Raw genomic sequence first — 23,752 nt, 5'->3', positions numbered from 1 at the left:
AGATGGGTTGTCAAGAATATAGAGGAGGTAGGATTGTCAATTGGTGAGATCTAGTATGGATCGTATATAGACGATAGTTGGAGCCGGCAGCTCTCCTAGGGTTCTCTCATATGGGATCCTCAAGGAAGAGGATCAAGTTGGCCTTTGTGAATAGCTTGATGCACTATCTCTCTTTAATCCTTTGAGCGAAATGTGGTAAAAGAAAAAAAAATCCATGGACTGATCACATCGTCTCCGCCCCATACGAACTAGGAGATCACCCCAAGGACACCTTCAACATCCAAGTTGTTTCTTATTTTCTATAAAGCTTGCATCTCATTTTGGTTTAGTATTTTATTTCTGAAGAACCAGCAATAATCTTCCTGTATAATAGTAGTTTGGAAACATAAGGATGGAAGATTCATGTAGAACATACCAAATTTCTCATGGGAAATGAACATGTCAATCTACCAGGAACAAGTCTGCGATCCTTATGTTACATCACAAAAAAAAAAAAAAAAGAAGTCTGCAGTCTTTACATGTTCCTCATTGATATCCTAGAGAAGCTATCATATATATCATCAATGTATCGGAAATAGGCAAGCCTCAAGGATCTCTTAAAGAATAAAATACCAAAGAACCCCCAAAATCCCACCACAAATCCTGGTCCCATGCTAAGATACAGCCATATTTTTTCATCACCATCATCAGTTGACAATTGAACATCGGATGCTTGGCTACTTGAACAACTTTTGGTGAGTGGAAATCCACAAAGCTCACCATTGCCACTATAGATGGATGGATCAACAAGTGTTTGTAGTTGATGACCGGATGGTATCCGTCCCGACAAGTGGTTGTTTGATAAGTTCAAGCAATCTAAGAATGTCAGAGAAGAGATGCTCCGAGGAATTGTACCTGATAAGTAATTCATGAATAGGTCAAGAATTTCCAGATTTTGTAAGTTACCGATCATCTCTGGAATACTTCCATCCAAACGATTCCTTGAGAGATTCAGAAAAACTAGCCCTGAAAGATTTGTCAGCTCTGTAGGGATCGCATGACGGAGATAATTGTTGGAAAGCTCGATTCCCACAATTAATGAAAGCGTATTTTGAAAAGCAGCCTCTCTTCCTTTCCAGACTATGGAAACGCTGTCACTGTAGTAAAAGGGGTAAGAGGAGTTCGTTGTTTTTTCCCTTTCTCGAATGCCTTCTGCCATCGCGGTGAGATTGCCCAAACTCTGTGGGATACTTCCAGAGATATTATTATGTGCAAGGTCTAAGAGCTGAAGCGAAGACAGAAGTGATACCTGAGGAGGAATGCTACCACTTAACATATTCGATCTTAGACGGAGGACCCTCAATGATGAAAGTTTCTCTCCTGACCATTCTGGAATATTTCCATAGATTCCATTCTCCCCGAGGTCCAAAACAACCAACTGCTTGCAGTTCTTCAATGAAGAAGGTATTTCTCCAATCAAACTGTTGTTGTTCAAGTGCAGTGATTGGAGCCGGGCAAGATTACCAAGCTTGGTTGGTATCGGACCAGTGAGTTTGTTTTCTGAAAGATGAAGATAAGTGAGTTGGGAAAGATTACCCAACTCTGCTGGGATTGCGCCGTTCAGGTTGTTGTAGGAGAGGTCCAGGGAAGTGAGCTGTGAGAGGTTTCCTATTGTTCTGGGGATTGGACCGCTTAGCGAATTTGCAGACAGAGCCTCCAAAAAGGAGAGGGAGAAGAATAAAAGGAGGGGGAGGAGAAAAGGTTGGATATGGACTCTCTCCATGACTAAGATGGAGGAATTCGGAGAGATTGGTTTTGTTACTTTGTTTTCACGGCTAAATGGAGTATTGCTTATATAAATAATGAATGGGGGAGGGGTAGGGAGGATGCCGAGAGGGAGTCAAAGGAAGCTTGGTTGAAGGGTGTGAAAAAATTAAAAAATCTTAATGTCTGTGTGACGGTACACAGCCTTACATGTTGCTGTTGCGAATTTATAGAGTTCATACTTTGATCAAGTAGATGAAGTCATGGCGCAGAGCACGTGGCTTGCACATTGACCTTTTAGTCAGGCAGCATGACGACCTTTTAGTCATTTCATTTAACATTGCACCGAGCTCTTTGGATCTTTAACTAAAACGAGCTTAGCTGCCCAATGGGGAAATTTATTCGCGGGCAAGCATATCGACTTAGCTGATTTGGATCAACGAAGATATTAGAAACGCATTTTCCAGTTTACCGAAGGACGAGACCCCAATGATACTGGAAACTGATAAAGATCACTATAAGAATTTATGTATTTAGCTATTAAAAGAATTTATTAATAAAAAATAGGTTTCATTTGTGTCTTCGGGAACTGCTGTGGCCAGCACCTTCTTGGTAACTGGCCAACGCAGTTTTCCTTTGTAATATAACACTTATGTATATATTCCCCTTTAATAAAAAAGGATGATCTAACCCTCCCTTTGCATTAAGAAAAAAAAAAAGATAATATATAACTTCTGGCTTTGTAAATTTCTTAGGAAGATTTTGATCCAAAGTCCATAATCGAGAATGACAGAGAGAAAGAGAGAAAAGAGAAAGTCATGCACGGCTTCACACGGCATGACAACTTACTTTACATGGTTACATCAATTGGGGACACTATTTTTCCAAGTTGGATACTTTTGTTGAGAAATTTCATCGATGTTTCTTTCTAAATGTTTGACCGAGTAGATTTTTAGGAAACTGACCTATTCTTATAGGTGTGTCGTATATGTTGAAAATTTTGCTCCTTTGAAAATGATGGAAACAGTGAAAAATTTTCTGACCTTGAATTAACCAAGGTTAGAGAGAGAGAGAGAGAGAGTCATGCCCGACTTCACATAGGCATGACAGACTTAATTTACCTGGTTATCAATTGGGGATGCCATTTTCCAGGTTGAATGAGTCGTTTTTCCAGCTTGATTCTTGTGCCGAGAAATTGCACTCATGCTGCTTTCTAACTGTTTGACCGAGCAGTAGAAGTGTTGCACACGTCGAAAATTTTGCTTTCTTGAAAATGACGAGTGAAAAATTCTTTGTTGCAAATGGTGGAAGCTGCAAATGGTGGAAGATATCATAAAGATGAATATGAAGGTCCAGCATACTTTTCAGAGAGAGATCCTAGTCTTTATAACGTCCGGAGGGATGTCATATCTACCACTAAAGCTCATCAATTCTCCAATAATTGACTTGAAGTTCTACATGGAATAATCAAACGTTTGCCCTTATCGTCGTTCGGTTTGGTCTCTTCCGTGGCTCTCGGAGCTTTCTCATGCACTGGAGAAAGGTCCGTCAATGATGGATCCCATAAAACCAATCAAAGCCCGTGGAAGATCTATAAAGATAAACATCTAGCCTTACGCGATGACCTTCTTCTTGTCGTAAGTGATGACTACTAAATTCCTCCGCGAGTCTTGGCATGGTAGAAGCATGACACTGATGTTAATACTGTTGATACAATCCTGTATAGTACTTGAACCATTCTTTTTTTTTTACAAATTAAGTGCCTCCCCCAGCTACTTAAAAGAGCAGAATTTACAAAGCAAGAAGAACAAGATAAAATTTACAGATTAAAAAATAAGTTGCCAAAGAATTATTTCAGTAGACGGTGTTAGAATAATTTGAAAATATGGGCTTATACTGATTGCGAATTTTTGTTTTATAAAACGGATTAGACGTATGGCTCAGAATGGTACTATAGTTAAGCCCAATATGATATGTGATCACTTTGTTTTATGGGTTTAGTGTACCTTGGATATATAGGATTAAATCCTATTTATTGTGGTATTTTTGGTATGTAGGCCAGAAAACACAATTAAGATTTAGAGCCCTTAATGATGAGAAGGCTCTCTTATGTTTTCTATATAAAGGCTAGGTCCCTCTCTCCTCTTCATATGGTTGATAGCCTGCTCCATTCACAGCTATCTTTTGTGAGGATCAAGAAAATGAAGATCCAGCCACTATTATTCTAGGTGATTGAAGAATTATATTCAATATGTCTTCGTATATCTCTCAAACTTAAATACAGTGTTATTATGATTCTAAATCTTAGCATGTTATTATTTATATATAACAATTGATATCAGAGCCTCCATGCTAGGATTAGAATCCTTCATACATAATTATTATTTTATCTGGATTTACGGATTGATTTTATGCACGGGTGATATATGATGAATGGATCTTCTGCATATATCTTTATGCACTGGATCTACCTTTGATAATCAAATATCTAGTTTGATTTTATTTCAGGTTTGCAAGCAATATAATTGAATATTATTTTTTGGATTAAAAAAAAAAAAACCTCGGTTTTCTTCTCCTCCCGTTTCCGACCGCACGCCCACCCTATTTCCTTCATCGTTCTCTAATCCCCTTTTTTCTAGATTTGTTTATGGGGAAGAAGAAGAAGAAGATGAAAGGATGGAAGGGGGCTTCTCGCCGCCGGCCGGCGCCCTCAACCCAATCGTCGGCGACAGGAGCAAACCCCAAGCGGACGGCGCGGCCAAGGGGAGGCTTCCTGCTGCCCGCTGGTGCCCCTGCGCCATGCTCCCGCGGCTGGGACGCCGCGGTCTCACGGCTGGCGGAGGCCCGGCCACCCCACGGCCGGGGCCGGCTGCGCGCCACAGGTGGCGTCGCGGCAAACCATGGGGGCTCGGCCATGCCATTCCACGGGCCAGCTGCGGGCCTCGTGGTGTCGCGGCGGCCCGGCGAGAGTCGCCGGCCACGGGTGGTGGCCGGCGTGGTGGCTGCCGTGGGTGGCAGCCACGGGCTGCCTCCCGAAACAACTCAAAAAAAAAAAAAAAAATTGGTGGGCGGCGGCTAGAGGAAGATGATAGAGAAAAATTGTTTAAGGTTTCCTTTTGATTGGGTTTGGGCTTGTAAATCCCAATCCGAATGGGTCCATAGTTGCGGGTTGGGCTCTTTTATATGGCCAGCCCAGTTTTATTTAATGGACCAGAATGAATTTTGGACCTAAGGCTAAGAGTTAGTAAACCATCTAATTATTTTTTTAATATTAAATATTTTGAATTAAGGCCCTCATGCATATTAATTATTGAGGTGTTAAATTTTAGACATATCTTGCTACCATATATGTCTTGAATTTTGTGATTAATATATTTGCGTGATCAATCACATTTGATTTTGATTGCGATTATAGTTGATGATTATTATTTTGTCACATAACCATTATTTTTGTAATTGAAATTTATTGGGCATAAAAAACTATTTTTATTTTTTAATTAAAAAAATATTTTGAAATTGAAGTGGGTGGTAGCCGCCAAAGTGGCACACTCATTGATATTTAAGATACTTGGCGTAAAGATCTAATTATCCAATAAATCCCTAAGTCCAAGGAAAGAGAATAGAATAAACACTAATGTCAAGCCCAGTTGCAAAAAGCATGGTTTGAATCCTATGCTCGTACCTTTTTTTTTTCCCGATGGTTACCAAGTTAATATCAAAGTGATGATTTTCTTGTGAGTCTTTGTGGCTCTTAATTTGGAGCTCATCTTCAAAATCATCCTCATCAGCCCCATCATCTTCTTCCCCTTCAACTCTTGTACATCCTGTGCAAATGATTCCACGAGCAATGAGTTACCAAATGGAATTTAATTCATCTATTTTGTTTTTTCCCCTTAGTAATTGCATGATGAAAATATCACAATTTTACCTAACTCGTTAGAATGCACGTGTTGATGCAAGCCGCTGCTAAACATTTTACACTTAGAATAACTTAATTATAATTTAGTTTTAGAGACTAAAAACATTTAATTAATAATTACCTTTTAACAAATACATTATATCTCATCCGAACCTGTCAGATTAGAAGTTTTCTTCAAAGGTCAGATGGATTTGAACTTTTATACAGTACAAGGATTTAGCATAAAAAAACTTATCCTTTGGTTAAGAATTTAAACGACCCATTACTTTTAGTTCTTTAACAAACTCATGGATCTGCGCCTTTGGTTGCCGAATATATTTACAAAATCCACATGAACAAATCGGCTGGATCTCCAAATTACGGGAAATTAATGGATCATATATTGGATGCTGTTTTGACCTCATCCACATTCAAATTTGGAGCCACTAGGTTGGGTATGGATTAGTTGGCAATGTCAATGGTAACTTTAAAAAAAATAATATTTAACTTAGAGAAGCTTAAAATTACATAAATTTTGGACTTGAGGATTTTGATATTATCCTTGTATAACATTAGTTATATGATAACACTGAATTTGCCCCTAAAATGGAAATAATGGCCATTATTGGCTCAATCTAATTTACTCCTAAAATAGAAATAACCAGTAGAATAGGAAATAGTGGTTAACAATAAAAACTGCTGCCATTATTTATATTTACTTTTTGAAAGGGCAGTATCCTAATTTATTGAAGCCATCAAGATCATCATTTACATAGTAAAAAAATAGGTGTGGCAAAATTTAATTGAAAATATTGATTTGTTTGGGTGAGCAAACGAAGCTTCTAAATAAAGGGCAAAACTTATTTATTCAATAGCCATCACAGCATTAGGAGTTAAATAACAATTTGCTCGACTTTTAAAAACATTATTAATTTTTAATTTTTGGAGAAATCTTTTATAAATGGTTGCGGATGACCTGAGGTAAACCACTATGAAATAGTATCCATATTTTTTTTCAGTAAAAAAAATTCAACAAATAAAGATATAGACATGTAGCCTGTTACGCCGATGAGACCCCTCCAACGTGTCCATGGATGAGGAAGAGATAGTGGGAGGTCTCGTGAAAAGGATGAAGGGAGAAGGAAAAATAAAAAAAAAATTTTAAGCTTCATGAAAAATAGAAAATTAGAGAGATGCCTTATGTTTGGTTGAAATTTTTAAAGAAGTGAGATGAAAAAATGGATTAGAAAAACCCATGCAATGTAGGAAACTCCAATTCCCTCCTGCCAAGAATTTAGATTTTTTTCCAAAAATATCATTAAGCTTTTAGATGGAATAAGGTAAGATTTTTTTTCTTATTAAAAGCATAATATATATTTTACACAACTTTCTACGAAAGTAGATGCTTAACTAAACATAAGCCACTTTGAAATATATCATTTTTTTTATGATCAACCAAATATGCAAAAATTATTTTTTCTATTTTTTAGAAAAAAAATATTTTAGTGAGAAAAAATTCTTTCTGCGAACCAAACCAATAATTTATAGGTGATGAGATGGTCGAGCTCCACCCTTCACCAATTGTGAGTTGGGGTTTGAGGTTTGTGTCGAAGAGAAGTTAGCTCTTTGGGCTCCTTTGGATCCTAAGTTGTTACTACGAGCTAAGGCTAGCAGGTGACCCATGGCACCACGCTTGAACCAAAAGGCCTACCACACGTATCCTACCCCACAAAAATGTGTGATAGTCTAATTTTTTTGATCTCCTTAAAAGAAAAATTGAGCAGATATCCAGAGATGATGTTGTCTACGTAAGGGAATGTGATGGAGATGTCACAACGAATCCTTAGGCTCACTTTTATTGCCTAAAATATTAAAAAGCTAGCATAGGATAGATCATAGATTAGTAGATACTATAGCTCTGATAAATTTTGACCTCCGTGTTATCAGAGAATGATAAAAAAAAAAAAGAAGTTTCATGCATTTTTGCTAGTAGTGCTAATTTTCGAAGCAGGGATTCTAATGCTCACTAAGGACATTAGGCAGGGATCCACCCTACTTGTACCTCTCATTGCTTCCTCCCATTCAAAGCCGTGTTTAAATTTATGTGCCTTTATATCTGTGATTTACCTGGCAAGAGGCAGGGGCTGCTAATAGAGGGAAGAAATTTAGGTGGTCATCGCCAACATCTACAGCTATTCTATGAAGGGAGATTAAGAGTTATGGTTTGGATTTGAATTTTGGCACTTCCTATTGCATTATTTCCTAGCGGAAGCAAGGAACAAGCACAATATCCGGGGATAAAGGGGTGTTGGGGCATCATGGGACCTAAACTGCGTCCCCAATCTCTTTTCAAATTTGGGTTACCGTTGACAAGGTTGGCAACCCAAAGCCTCTTTCTATTGCATGACCAATGAAAACAGAGGGAGGATCTAGGGACTAGCAAGGGCATTTGGTTTCCTCCATTTTTTAAGGATCTGAGAGTTCACAAATGATCTCCAACATCCCAAAAAATTTGGGATTCCAACGATCTTTCAAGTCTTCGCATTGTTTCTCATGATGTCACACCAGTATGGCACTGTAGCATTTCAGATATGCTTGATGTTTAATTTGACACTAAAACAAATGTCTGTGTCTTATTTAGTTCACCATCGCATGCAATCAACTTTCTTGAAACACATGTTTCTTAAAATTTATGAATTTTGATAACAAAATGGCATTTAGTTATAGTGTGCTAATTAGTTATATAAAAGTCAGTTATTGATTTATATGTCAACTCTGTCTGCAGTCATACCGATCAATTCTTCCTAATTATAGTAACAAATCTTGCTTTTGGATCATGTTCAAATCTCTCTGTAACAGATCTTGCAAGTTTTTAATGTAGCAAGAACACCATCATTTGGATTTGAATCTAAGACCTCCTCCATGTGGAGATGATGCGATTACAATGTCATGCCAAAAGTAGGATTATTCTATGAACTTATTCATTGAAGTGGTTTGGACCCATTAAATTTTAGACAATTCATGGATTGTTTGTGTCTCTAGGAACAATAGCACATGGTATGATGTATGTTTTGAGGTCTTAAAGTGTACCATACGTGCCTTTTTGAGGAGAATGGTGGCCTTCAATGCAACCATCTCAATGCAAGAGCCCTAAACCCTGTCACCAATTACCTATTTATCTAACTCTATCCATTAAAAATAGAAAAATATATATCCATAATTGCGCCGTGACTCCCAAAGATTCTCGTTCCCCAAGATTTCTCTTGACGGGTATTGTTATATTAAGACGATTAATTACCGTTTCAACAAAAATATAAGTCATATTTTTCATGCCAGTGTAGAACAGGATTTTAACGAGCTAGCGTTCAAGTATTGGGAGTTAGGGATCTTCTGGGCTATTTTCTTCTATAGTTAATGCAATGGAAGGGTCTTGTCCCATTGGTCATACCTCTATGTAGCAACTAGAGGCTCTGGGTTCCAATCTTGAACAGTGCATCCCCCAGTACAGCGAGGATGAGCCTTCCTTTCTCAATTTTTTTTTTTTTTTTCAAAAAAGAGGTCTGGTTGCAATAGCCTCTTCTTTTTTCCCTAAGTTTCAATGTATGGATACTTTTTTGGTAATGCTATCCTAAGGATTTGGATTTGCAAATAGATGATACTTCCGCTTTGATGTGTCAGTTGAAAGAGCCCATTAAAGCACAAATAGAAAATTTCATTGTTTGCTTCAGAAAACTTATTTACTACCATACCATTCTCGAGCACTTAAATTTTGGAAAATCTCAGCAAATGACTAGTTCTATTCGAGTAATGGCGTTTTACATTTACTTATTTCAATGCGTTCCATCATCTGCAGAGCTAGCTTGCACGATGAAGGTCATGGATAAATGTGATGTATATAGCTTCGGAGTGGTGGCGCTCGAAGTCATGATGGGGAAGCACCCAGGAGAACTTATTTCCTCTTTGCCATCTTTGTCATCATAAGAGGGACTTCGGAGTGGTGGCGCTCGAAGTCATGATGACTAACTTTTGTTTTTAAATCTGGAATCACTTTAGGAAGCCCTTTGGCTGAGCAGGTGAGCAGGGTGCTCTTAAGAGAATTGCAGTACTTTGTTAGTTCAATTAATGATATCTGCATCATGTCTACTGAGAGCAGTTAAAAAACCACAGCCTAGAAAAGCCACAGCATCTCAACGCTTCTCATTATGAACTCCCGAAGAGCTGCCACGTTCCTAGAAACCTCTCTTCCCACTGATGCTCGCTCGCTCGCTCTCTCTCTCTCTCTCTCGCTTACTTGCTGCCTTTCTCAGTGCTGATCAAAGGCTGGTGCTTGGAAGAAGTACAAGTGAGGGAAAGGCTAAGCAATTGAAACCACTATTAAGGTAAGACCCCAATCCCTTCTTTTAAGTCAAACTTTTGACAATGTAGAACCAAATCTTGGAGGGTTTAGGGTAAGATTTAAATTCTAAGACTTTACATATATTGGGTAGCACTAGATTAGGGACGAGTGAGGATTTTGTGTTTTCTGATAGTGATCTCAGGGTGGACAAGTAACCCCACTTAGACATAGGATTTGGTCATTGAATTCTGCAATTTGGATGTTAGATGAATATAGTTATTTTGGCAATTTTAAGATTCTCTTATAAGGCCAAATGATTTTTTTTCCATGTACATAGGGAGTTGGAAATGTCTCAAATTAATCATGTACATAGGGATAATCAAATAGCAAGTATTTTGATCCTCAATTACCTTGTTTTAGGTTAATTTCTAAGGTGTTCAAGAAATTTGTAAGTGTCCCTAAATACTCCCTTCCTCTCTATAAAGGCATTATTTATATTTTTATCTTTTTGATGTGAATTGGGGGAAATAAGACACTTGTCCCAAATTTTATTTAGAAAAGAGTATTATGTGCAAGAAAATAAAAGGAAGATAAGCATCAAAACAAGGCAGAGGATCCGGGACTGAAGAACAACAAACATCAATGCAAACATCAAGGCAGCCTCTATAAAGGCATTGTTACCTTATGTATAATTAGATCTTATATTACTAAAATGAGAATGCCTTTATAATTTTTATAGTATGATTTATTATTGTGTAGTGAATAAAACCTTCATTTCTGAAACTAATATTTTAAGTGAGTTATGATTCTTTCTCAATAACAGTTGACAGTTGGTTGTCATTATTATGTTGGGTATGTTGAGTGCAGGGGCATGAATTTTATAACTAGCCTCTGGTATTGAATTTTATGTTGGGTAATTAGATTTTTTTTATGGTGCATATCCTTCAAAAAATATGGCCAGCGATAGGGTTTATTTCAAAAGTTGTTATCTGTATATGACTGATGTGCAACGTAGTATCATTTTGCGTAATGCACGATCCTTAACGCCAAATCATCGTTATTTCCTTAGTTAATGCATTGTTAATTGCTTATTTCTCACTAATAACTGCATAAAAAATTGTCCTTTAAAGGGGTGTCACAACCTCCCAAACGAGTCAGCTATGAAACATTTCATGCTACTATTTTTCATAAATTGATCAAAGAACATGAACTAAAAGCCGTTAAACAACCACTTCCACGCTGGCAAGAGCTAATTCGCTCTATTTGACCCATCTTGAACCAGGCCCATCATGGCATTCTCCATTCTGCCATTAAAGACATCCATAAAAATCTTGCACCGGCCTGGTAAAAGGTCAAGGAAATTCATCTGAAGGGAAACTTATAAGTTAGCTGATTCATATGATTTGCTAACAGCTATACATTGTCTTCTTTTCCCTTTTTTTTTATTGATAACAAATATGCAATTTTAGTAGATAAAGTTTTGTCATAATGAAACTAAATTTTATATAGAACACCGCTGCAAGGGGGTTAAGTACATTGTTTGCATAGGACCAGAACCGGTGAACTAGGCAGTGATAGGATGGGAAATTTTTAGCATAGAAAATATTTCCAGGTACCCATTATGCGCACACAAATAGTTCATAGGATTTATAATTGATGATTTGTCAACTTCATCATCGACTGAATAAATCTATTAGTTCAACTAATCATCTCTCGCCATATGATAAGAGAATTGTTCATACGCATGAAAGGAGAGCAACATTACTCATTTAGCATTTTTATTTTACATCAATTGATCTTGGCATGACTAATTAAAGGAGCATTTAATGGAAGTTCTTTCTGGCCATCATATAAAATAATATTTTGCTGGCTAATCACCACTCCTAAACCAACTCTTGATGCAACAGATTTGAACACTGCCGTCGAACACTTTCCATCATGATCCACTTCCTTCGCACTTCTCAGTGATCTTCATCGTCCACCACAAATGTCTCTGTTCTATGGTTTTATTTGACCTAGTGGTATTTTTTCCCCTTTTCTTTTTGAGTGAAAGTATGTATTATATTAGTAAATTAAGCTCTGCTATTAGGTCAACATAATCAATTAGGTTGTGATTATTTTGGTTAATGGTGTAGTTGAGACCATAGTTGTGGCTGAACTTTTGATTTTGATCCTCATTCTGGGCATGCATGGTGAGCGCTTTTGCTTTAGCTAAATGGAGGAAGCAGAAGCCTTTATATGTTGGCATTCTACTATTCATCATATGCGATCATTAAAAATAAAGAACCATTTATCACGTGTGATGTCTACCCTTTTAATTTACTTCTGCAGAATTTTGGATTAAGGTCTTTGATTCAAGTGCAGGATGGCCCAGCTGCGCCCGGGAAAAAAATAGAAGAAGCATCTGACTCTGTCATGCATACTTTACAGGTTGGATGTCTAATTATCCGGGCGGTTATGATAGTATACCGGTGGATCACGCGCATTTTCTAAATAATGGGGAAGAGGATCAAAACGTGCCATTGAAGACTTTACTGAGACAAAAAGATGGGCTGTCAAGAACGTAGAGAAGGTAGGATGGGCAATTGCTGAGATCTAGTATTGATCGTATATAGACGATAATTGGAGTCGGCAGCTCTCCTAAGTTTTGCTCATCTGGGATTCTTGAGGAAGAGGATCAAGTTGGCCTTTATGAATAGCTTAATGCACTATCTCCCTTCAACCCTCTGAGCGACGTGGCAAAAGGAAGGAAAATTCATGGACCGATCCCATCGTCTCCACCCCATAGGGACTACGAGATCACCCCAAGGATGCCTTCATCATCCGAGTTGTTTCTTATTTTCTGTAAAGCTTGCATCTCGTTTTAATTTAGTAATTTTATTTCTGCAGAACCAGCAATAATCTTCCTGTATAATATTAGTTTGGAAACATAAGGATGGAAGATTCATGTAGAACATACCAAATTTCTCATGGGAAATGAACATGTCAATCTACCAGAAACAAGTCTGCGATCCTTACGTTACATCACAAAAAAAAAAAAGTCGCAGTCCTTACATGTTCCTCATTGATCTCCTAGAGAAGCTATCATATATATCATCAATGTATCGGAAATAGGCAAGCCTCAAGGATCTCTTAAAGAATAAAATACCAAAGAACCCCCAAAATGCCACCACAAATCCTAGTCCCATGCTAAGATACCACCATATTTTTTCATCATCGTCATCAGTTGACAATTGAACATCGGATGCTTGGTTAGTTGAACAACTTTTGGTGAGGGGAAATCCACAAAGTTCACTATTGCCACTATAGATGGATGGATCATCAAGTGTTTGTAGTTGATTGCCGGATGGTATCCGTCCCGACAAGTGGTTGTTTGATAAGTTCAAGGAATCTAAGAATGTCAGAGAAGTGATGCTCGGAGGAATTGCACCTGATAAGTAATTCATGGACAGGTCAAAAATTTCTAGATTTTTTAAGTTACCGATCATCTCCGGAATACTTCCATCCAAAAGATTCCTTGAGAGATTCAGAAAAACTAGCCCTGAAAGATTTGTTAGCTCTGTAGGGATCGCATGACGGAGATAATTCCCGGAAAGATCGATTCCCACAACTAATGAAAGCGTTTTTTGAAAGGCAGCCTCTCTTCCTTTCCAGACTATGGAAATGCTATTGCTGTAGTAAAAGGGGTACAAGGATTTCGTTGTTTCTTCCCTTTCTTGCATGCCTTCTGCCATCGCGGTGAGATTGCCCAAACTCTGCGGGATACTTCCAGAGATATTATTGTCTGCAAGGCCTAAGAGCTGAAGCGAAGACAGAAGTGATAGCTGAGGAGGAATGCTACCACTTAACATATTCGATCTTAGACAGAGGACCCTCAATGATGAAAGTTTCTCTCCTAACCATTCTGGAATATTTCCAGAGATTCCATTGTCCCCAAGGTCCACAACGACCAGCTGCTTGCAGTTCTTCAATGAAGAAGGTATTTCTCCAATCAAATTGTTATTGTTTAAGTGCAGTGATTGGAGCTGGGCAAGATTACCAAGTTCGCTTGGTATCGGACCAATCAAACTGTTATTGTTCAAGTGCAGTGATTGGAGCTGGGCAAGATTACCAAGCTTGGTTGGTATCGGACCGGTGAGTTTGTTTTTTGAAAGGTCAAGATAAGTGAGCTGGGCAAGATTACCAAGGTTGGTTGGTATCGGGCCAGTGAATTTGTTTTCTGAAAGATCAAGATAAGTGAGCTGGGTAGCATCACCTAACTCTGAAGGAATCGACCCAGAGAAGTGGTTCGACCCCAACCGGAGTCGGAGAATTCCCGGGCAGTTGCGCAAGCAAGCCGGCAGCGAGCCTGTGAAGTTGTTGTGATCTGCTGTGAAGTGCTGAAGAGCGAAGCCCTTGCATAAATCTGGAGGCAATTCCCCTGAAAAGCTATTGTTCGAAAAGCTGACTCCGATCAAATGCCCATTCTGGCCGAGGTCTCGAGGGATGCCACCGCTGAGGTTGTTGTTAAAGACTGATATGAGCTCAAGATTTGGAAGCTGAGCAATGGTGTCCGGCAGCTCACCCTCCAATTGGTTGGTGTTGAAGTCTAGATTAGCCAGTGCCGTCATGTTTCCGATCTCTGCTGGGATTGCGCCGTTCAGGTTGTTGTAGAAGAGGACCAGGGAAGTGAGCTGTGTAAGGTTTCCTATTGATCTGGGGATTGGACCACTAAGAAAATTTTCCGACAGATCCAACATCTGCAAGTCGGCCAACCTCCCAATCTCTGGAGGGATTGGACCTGATAGGTTGTTGCTGTAGAGGAATAGGCTTTGCAGCTTTGTGGCCGATCCAATCTCCGGAGGGATTGGACCTGATAGGTTGTTCTGCGAGAGGTCAAGGTACGTTAAATTGGTGCAGTTGAGCACGAATGGTGGGAATTTCCCTGTCAGACTGTTGTTGTATAGAGATAAGTTCGTCACCGAAGGCAATGGGGTGAACTTGGTGTAGTCTGGGTTCTCTAAGTGATTGGATCCAAGATCAAAGTGGCGTACATTTCGGAGATTGCTGAGCTGATATGGGATCGGCCCAGCGAGATTGTTGTGGTAGAGACGGAGGTCGAGCATCTCGGAGAGCTGACCGATCTCTGGCGGAATGGATTCAACGAAGCTGTTGCTGCTGAGGTCTAAAGAGGCGAGGTTGGAGAGAGCAGAGATGTTTGAAGGAATGGAGCCGTTGAGGAGGTTGGCATTGAGGTCGAGCTTGGTGAGGCTGGGCAGAGAAGCAAAGTCGAATTCATCGAGGGTGCCGTTGAGGTTGGCATTGGGTAAGCTCAGCTGCACGATGCTGCCTGCGGAGTTGCAGCGGACACCAAACCATCTGCATGGGCTGGTAGAGTTGGCAAGGGACCATGAACTCAGAGCATCTGGCTGAAACAAGCTGGACTTCCATTTGAGGAGAGCTTGTGCTTCGCTCTGTGCTCCGGCCTCCAAAAAGGAGAGGAAGAAGAACAAAAGTAGGGGGAGGAGAAAAGGTTGGATATGGACTCTCTTCATGACTATGATGGAGGATTTCAGAGAGATTGGTTTTGTTGCTTTGTTTTCACGGCTAAATGGAGTATCGCTTATGTACATAACGAATGAGGGAGGGGTAGGGAGGATGCCGAGAGGGAGTCAAAGGAAGCTTGTTTGAAGGGTGTGAAAAAATTAAAAACTCTTAATGCCTGCGTGACGGTACACAGCCCTCCTTTTGCGAATTTTAGAGTTCAAGTAGATGAAGTCATGGTCCAAAGCATTTGGTTTGCACCTTGACCTTTTAGTCAAACAGGATCAAATCAAAGTCTCTTTCATTGAATGAGCTTAGCTGCCCAACGTGGACCAGATACTGGAGGAAGAAAATGTCATGGCTGTCAGGCTGTGACAAGGTGACCAGATACTGCCGTTTTTCCAGAAGTTATGGACTTGGCTGGCGGTCCGGCATGAACGAGGGTGATTCTGATTTGGTTCCAGTGGGTGGTGATTCGTTCTGGTCCACTCAAGAGCAAACTAGAAAACCTTACCTTCAAGAGTTCAAATTTTTACATAGACAAGCAAAGAATTCATGTCTAATAAAACGACATAAACACAAATTTAACTACAGCCAGAATAAAATCTAGACCAGCGTTCTGATCCCAGCTTTATGAGCTCTAGAAATTTGCAAAAGCAACATAGAGAGCCAAAAAGCAACATAGAGCTCCAAAAGCACTTTATGACCCTCCAAAAACACTTTTGCGAATTTAAAGGACCAAAAAGCACTTTATGACCCTTCAAAAGCACTTTTAGATGAAAAAAAGTGTTTGGTAAAAATTTCGAGAAGTTGTTTTAGCTTTTTCAGAAAGCTAAAAATAACTTTTTGGGAGAAGCTCTATTTTGGACATTTTCGAAAATGCTGTTTTGAGCTTTGTCAGGAAGCTACTTTTTTGACCAAAATACTCATAATAAAATGTAACAATTACATACTTTGTCTCTTTATTAATCTAAAAATTTGCTGGAGCCCTAACAAAGAACTCTAGCCGTGGATCAAACTCCCTTCTGTGCGAAAAAAGGTATTCTTGTTTCCTATTATTATTTTATATCTTTATTATTATATTATACTATAAATATAATATTATATTACATTATATCATATGTTATGTTAAATAATTTAATATTATGTTATGTTATGAGAAATTAATATACGTTAATAATTATAATATTTTGTACCTTTATTATTGTATTATACTATAAATATAATATTATATTACATTATATCATAATACATTGATATGTTATGTTAAATAATTTAATATTATATTATATTATTATGCTATAGTATACAATGTTATATTACTATATTATAATAATATTATATTACATTACAGTAATATTATATTATTTCATATATTTATATATTAATATATATTATATATTATTATGCTCTGTTGTATAATATTATGCAATGTCCTTTATGGTAATTTTGCCATATAAAAGTACTTTCTCAGCTTGTTGTGTTAAAGTGCCACGATACTTTAGAAATGTAGTTAACAAACAGCAAATAGCTTTTTATAAAAGCTCTGTTTCACATGGGCATGATGGACTTAATTTATCCGCTTATCAATTGAGGATGCCTTTTTTCAGGTTGAAGGACAAGTCGTTTTTCCAGCTTGATTCTTCTGCCGAGAAATTGCACTCATGCTGCTTTCTAACCGTTTGACCGAGTATAATTTTAGGGAACCGAGCAGTTCTTAGAAGTGTTGCACACGTCGAAAATTTTGCTTTCTTGAAAATGACAGACTCTGAAAAATTCTTTGTTGCAAATGGTGGAAGATATCATAAAGAAGAATATGAAGGCCCAACATACTTTTCAGAGAGAGATCCTAGTCTTTAACGTCCGGAGGGAGGTCATATCTACCACTAAAGCTCATCAATTCTCCAATAATTGACTGGAAGTTCTACATGGAACAATCAAACGTTTGACCTAATCGTTGTTCGGTTTGGTCTCTTCCGTGGCTCTCGGTGCTTTCTCATGCACTGGAGAAAGGTCCGTCAATGATGGATCCCATAAAACCAATCAAAGCCCGTGGAAGATCTATAAAGATGAAGCATCTAGCCTTGCGCGATGACCTTCTTCTTGTCGTAAGTGATGACTTCTAAATTCCTCCGTGAGTCTTGCCATAGCAGAAGCATGACACTGATGTTAATACTGTTGATACAATCCTGAATAGTACTTGAACCATTCTTTCTTTCTTTTTTCTTTTTTTTTTTTGAAGGTAATGGAGGAAGCAAAGTGCTTCCCCCAGCTACTTAAAAAGGAACAGAATTTACAAAGCAAGAAGAACAAGATAAAAGTTACAGATTAAAAAATAAGTTGCCTAAGAATTATTTCATCAGAAGAGAGCTAAGAAGACCCCGTAGAGATTGATAGCTGTCTTTGGTTTTTTCAGAACACAAGCTTTCCCACTGAGTAAAAGAGAGCAGGGCTTTGCAGGATCGTATTGATGGAAGATTGTTTCCGAAGAAAGACTATCGAATTCCTTTCCAGCCAGAGGTGCCATCAAACGGCCATTGCCTACTGGTCCTATCACGACCCGGATCCAAATCAGTCATAAACAATGCATGTCCAATCATGCAAGTTCATAAATATGGATGCGCATCATAAAACATTGCCATTATTTTATGCTTTGAAAACCGTACTCTTAGATAGTAGTGCAGCTATGGTCACTATTATTATCTGTGACAGGGCCATATGCCGAGCTATTATAAATCGCTGGTGAGGGCCGTATGCCGAGCTACTGTAACCTCCTGGCGAGGGCCGTATGCCGAGCTACTGTAACCTGCTGGCGAAGGCCGTATGTCGAGCTACTGTAACCTGCTGACGAAGGCCGTATATCGAGCTACTCTAACCCGCTGGCGAGAGCCATATGCCGAGCTACTATAACCTGTTAGCGATAGCAATCTAAGAGTTCATAATTCATTATTCTTTTTCACAAATCATACTTTCATAATAGGTTGAAAAATGACAAATGGCATCGTAATTTATAAAATTCATGATCATGCAACAAATCTTATTTTCAAGCAATCTATCATAATCATAATTCATACCCAATCATATATTCATGAAGGAATGCTATTTAATCAAATTCATGAGTTACATGCAATCCTATGCTTGATCCTAATTTTGAGAAAATATATCATATCAAATACAATTTCATAATTTCATACTTACAGTTAAACAGTGATTTGAAATCGATAAGATTGTGCCAAAGTTACTTACCACAGTTCGTTCACCAATTTTTAGGTTTAGATATCAATTCTTCAACACCTAACAATAACACAACAATCCAATTATTTGTTACTTGCTCCTTTAATTTCTTATTAATTTATTTAACTTTTATTCTACTTCTTCTACTATTTTTCCACCTCTAATTATTATATTTTATTTCTATATAATTACACCCTTTCCTTAATTCAATTCTTTAATATTCTTGTTATTTTTCATAATTTACAGTCCATCCAAAAGACACATATTTCCTTTTTAGCCCCGTGGCCCAATTATAAACTAACCCTTTATTCAGGCCCATGGCCTGATAAATTTCTGGTTCAATTATTGGGCTAAATTATATCCAGGCCTGTGGCCTGCTTAAATTTCTGGATCAGGTCTAACCCAATTTTTGGTTCAGATCTGACCCAAATCTTTGGTTCTGGTCCAATCAAGTTTTCTGATTTAGGTCTGACCCAATGTCAGATTCTGGTCTAATCAATTTTCTGGTTTAGGTCTGATCCAATGTTTAGTTCAGGTCTCATCAATTTTTGGCACGTGTTGTTAACAGTGAAGGAAGGAAGGCTTGGATGATCAGCTCTGCTAACAGTGGGTAAGCTTAAAAAACTTGAAGGGATCCAGCTGCAGTTCTGGTTAATTAAAAGGTTAAAAGAGGCTAAGGATATGGCTTAAAAGTAGTGGAGCAAGGAAGAATTCGGCAGTATACATTTAGAGAAAATGGACTTATTGCAAACCGTTGATAATGTGGATCGGATGGAAGAGATGGGGATCATAACGCGCAGAGCAAGTGCCACCGTGTGAAGAGATAAGGTGGCGACAGATTTTAAGCGTTAAGGTTCAAAGAAGGAGATGGTACACAGCCTTCTTCCATTGAATTGCTAAAGGTGGAGGGAGAAGCAACTTCATCTCGGACTTGCAGCTTGAGGATAATTAGGTGTTTGACTAATGTTTCCTTGGAACAGCCGTTGATGACCATTTCAAAAGGATCTTTGAGGGCAAAGCTAGCTCGAAACTGCGTGTGAATTGGGACGCTCGAACAAACTTCGCATCCCAAATAGTCTCGAGATATTAATTGGGACAAACCTCCCAATATCACTGAGGAGGTTAGAAAGGCAGTTCTTGATCCATGCTAAAAAAAACCCATCAGATTTGCATGGGTGCCCTTCTATAGTTAAAATAGATATTTGTAACAACCCGAGATTTCAAGCTAAAAAGCTAGTCAAAAAATATTATTTAGTATTTTCAGCTCTATATATATATACTCGAGATCTACCCAGTGTATAACTGATGTAAAACTAAATATATACCTTCACGGGTCGTTATTAGGGCTGTTAACGAGCCGAGCCAAGCCCGAGCCTGGGAGAGCTCGGCTCGGCTCGTTTCACAGAAGCTCGGGCTCGGTAACGAGCTCTATATTAGGCTCGAGCTCGGGCTTGCTTGGCAAAGCAAAGGCTCGGACTTGATCATTTCAATTACGAGCTCCAGAACGAGCCCGAGCTCGGGCTCGGGCTCGGGCTCGATAACAAGCTATTTTTCTCTATGTGGTCAAATTTTTATTAATTATGGTGCTGAAATAAGATTTTTCAGTGGGAGACTAGAGCTCGTTTGGGCTCGAGAGCTGCTCGGGCTCGGGCTCGGGTGTAAACGAGCCTCATATTGGGCTCGGGCTCGGGCTCGTTTGACTAACGAGCCGAGCCCGAGCCGAGCTTTTACCGAGCCGAGCCCAAGCAGCTCGGCTCATTAACAGCCCTAGTCGTTATGTGCTCCACCATTTAAGTCCTAGCATTTTCACCAAGCCAAAGATTAAACTCCATTCAAACATTTTAGACCTAAACCAGAAAATTCCTAGCATTTAACTCGTTAGAATGCACGTGTTGATGCAAGCTGCTGCTAAACATTTTAGACTTACAATAACTTAAGTATAATTTAGTTTTAGATACTAAAAACATTTAATTAATAATTATTTTTTAACTAATACATTATATCTTATCCGAGCCTGTAAGTTTAGAAGTTTTCTTAAAAGACCAGATGGATTTGAACTTTTGTATGGTGCAAGGATTTAGCATAAAATAACTTATCCTTTGGTTAAGAATTTAAAATGACCCACTTCTTTTAGTTCTTTAATATCAAGGATTTTGATATTATCCTTGTATAACATTAGTTATATGATAACACTGAATTTGCCCCTAAAATGGAAATAATGGCCATTATTGGCTCAATCGAATTTACCCCTAAAATAGAAATAACCAATATCAACCAGTAGAATGGGAAATAATGGTTAACAATGAAAAACTGCTGCTATTATTTTTATTTACTTTTTGAAAGGACGGTATCCTAATTTATTGAATCCATCAAGATCATTATTTACATAGTAAAAAAATAAGTGTGGCAAAATTTAATTGAAAATATTGATTTGTTTGGGTGAGCAAACAAAGCTTCTAAATAAGGGGCAATACTTATTTATTCAATAGCCATTACAACATAGCAGCTAAATAACAATTTGTTTGACTTTTAAAAACATTATTAATTTTTAATTTTTCAAGAAATTTTTCATAAATGGTTGTGGATGACGTGAGGTAAACCACTATGAAATAGTATTCACATTTTTTTTCAATCAAAAAAATGCAACAAATAAAGATACAGACATGTAGCTTGTTACGCCGGCGAGAATCCTCCAATGCGTCCATGGATGAGGAAGAGATAGTGGGAGGTCTCGTGGCAAGGATGGAAGAAGGAAAAATAGAAAAAATTATTAAGCTTCATGAAAAATAGAAAGTTAGAGAGATTCCTTTTGTTTGGTTGAAGTTTTTAAAAAATTGTAATGAAAAAATAGATTAGAAAAACCCATGCAATATAGGAAACTCCAATTCCTTCCCGCCGAGAATTTAGATTTTTTTTCAAAAATATCATTAAGCTTTTAGATGGAATAAGATAAGATTTTTTCTCTTATAAAGAGCATAACATATATTTTACACAACTTTCTACGAAAGTAAATACTCAACTAAACATAAGCCACTTTGGAATATACCATTTTTTTTTATGATCAACCAAATATGCAAAAATTATTATTTTTTATTTTTTTTAAAAAAAATATTTCAATAAGAAATTTTTTTTTCCATGAACCAAATCAGTGATTTATAGATGATGAGATGGTTGAGCTCCACCCTTCACCAATTGTGAGTTGGGGTTCGAGGTTTTGTGTCGAAGAGAAATTAGCTCTTTGGGCTCCTTTGGATCCTAAGTTCTTACTACGAGCTAAGGCTAATAGGTGACCTGTGGCACCACGCTTGAACCAAAAGGCCTACCACACGTATCCTACCCCACAAAAATGTGTGATAAGTCTTTTTTTTTTCTCCTTAAAAAGAAAAAGTGAGCGGATATCCAGAGATGATGTTGTCTACGTAAGGGAATGCGATGGAGATGTCACAAGGAATCCTTAGGCTCACTTTCATCAACTAAAATATTAAAAAGCTAGCATAGGATAGATCATAGATTAGTAGATGCTATAGCTCTGATAAATTTTGACCTCCGTGTTATCAGAGAATGATATAAAAAAAAAAAGAAGTTTCATGCATTTTTGCTAGTAGTGCTAATTTTCGAAGCAGGGATTCTAATGCTCACTAAGGACATTAGGCAGGGATCCACACTACTTGTACCTCTCATTGCTTCCTCCCATTCAAAGCCGTGTTTAAATTTATGTGCCTTTATATCTGTGATTTACCTGGCAAGAGGCAGGGGCTGCTAATGGAGGGAAGAAATTTAGGTGGTCATCGCCAACATCTACAGCTATTCTATGAAGGGAGATTAAGAGTTATGGTTTGGATTTGAATTTTGGCACTTCCTATTGCATTATTTCCTAAGTGAAGCAAGGAACAAGCACAATATCCGGGAAAAAAGGCGTGTTGGGGCATCATGGGACCTAAACTGCATCCCCAATCTCTGTTCAAATTTGGGTTACCGTTGCCAAGGTTGGCAACCCAAAGCCTCTTTCTATTGCATGACCAATGAAAACAGAGGGAGGATCTAGGGACTAGCAAGGGCATTTGGTTTCCTCCATTTTTTAAGGATCTGAGAGTTCACAAATGATCTCCAACATCCCAAAAAATTTGGGATTCCAACGATCTTTCAAGTCTTCGCATTGTTTCTCATGATGTCACACCAGTATGGCACTGTAGCATTTCAGATATGCTTGTTGTATAATTTGACACTAAAACAAAAGTTTGTGTCTTATTTAGTTCACCATCACATGTGATCAACTTTCTTGAAACACATGTTTCTTAGAATTTATGAATTTTGATAACAAAATGACATTTAGTTATAGTGTGCTAATTAGTTACATAAAAGTCACTTATTGATTTATATATCAATTCTATCTGTAGTCATATCAATCAATTCTTTTTAATTATAGTAACGGATCGATATCTTTCTGTATTGGATCTTGCAAATTCTTAAGAAATGCAGCAAGAACACCATCACTTAGATTTGAATCCAAAACCTCCTCCATGCGGAGACGATGCGATTACAATGTCATGTCGCAAGTAGGATTATTCTATGGACTTATTCATTGAAGTGGTTTGGACCCATTAAATTGTAGACAATTCATGGCTTGTTTGTGTGTCTAGGAACAATAGCATATTATGAGGTCTTAAAATGTATTATACGTGCCTTTTTGAGGAGAATGGTGGCCTTCAATGCAACCACCTCAATGCAACGATTTGTTCGACGAGCACTTAACCCTGTCACCAATTTCCTATTTATCTAACTCTTTCCATTAAAAATAGAAAAATATGTATCCATAATTGCGCCGTGACTCCCAAAGATTCTCGTTCCCCAAGATTTCTCTTGACGGGTATTGCTAAATTAAGACGGTTAATTACCGTTTCAACAAAAATATAAGGAAATGTTTTATTTTGACATGGAAGCACCCGTACATTCTTCGACTTGCACTCTCTGCCGGCATTGGTGGTCTTCTATTTGGCAACGATACAGCTACACAATTC

General features: G+C 38.1%; 1 protein-coding gene across 1 annotated transcript; it reads right to left on the bottom strand.

Moving 5' to 3' along the window:
- Nucleotides 1-403: 403 nt before the first annotated feature.
- On the bottom strand, nt 404-15,733 carry LOC120105017 (uncharacterized). The gene is made up of 3 exons (XM_088719364.2): nt 13,029-15,733; nt 2,865-3,054; nt 404-1,873 (listed from the first exon to the last, which is right to left on the bottom strand). The coding sequence occupies exons 1-3, from the start codon at nt 15,587-15,589 to the stop codon at nt 515-517; spliced, it is 4,110 nt and encodes a 1,369-aa protein (XP_088575490.2). The 5' UTR covers nt 15,590-15,733; the 3' UTR covers nt 404-514.
- Nucleotides 15,734-23,752: the final 8,019 nt, after the last annotated feature.

This window comes from Phoenix dactylifera, chromosome 3 (assembly GCF_051530095.1).
Source record: "Phoenix dactylifera cultivar Ajwa chromosome 3, Ajwa_hap1_PhDact_Kaust_v1.1, whole genome shotgun sequence".
NCBI lineage: Eukaryota > Viridiplantae > Streptophyta > Magnoliopsida > Arecales > Arecaceae > Phoenix > Phoenix dactylifera.
Note: the sequence above shows the minus strand (reverse complement) of the source record. Positions and strands in the feature narration are given on the sequence as shown.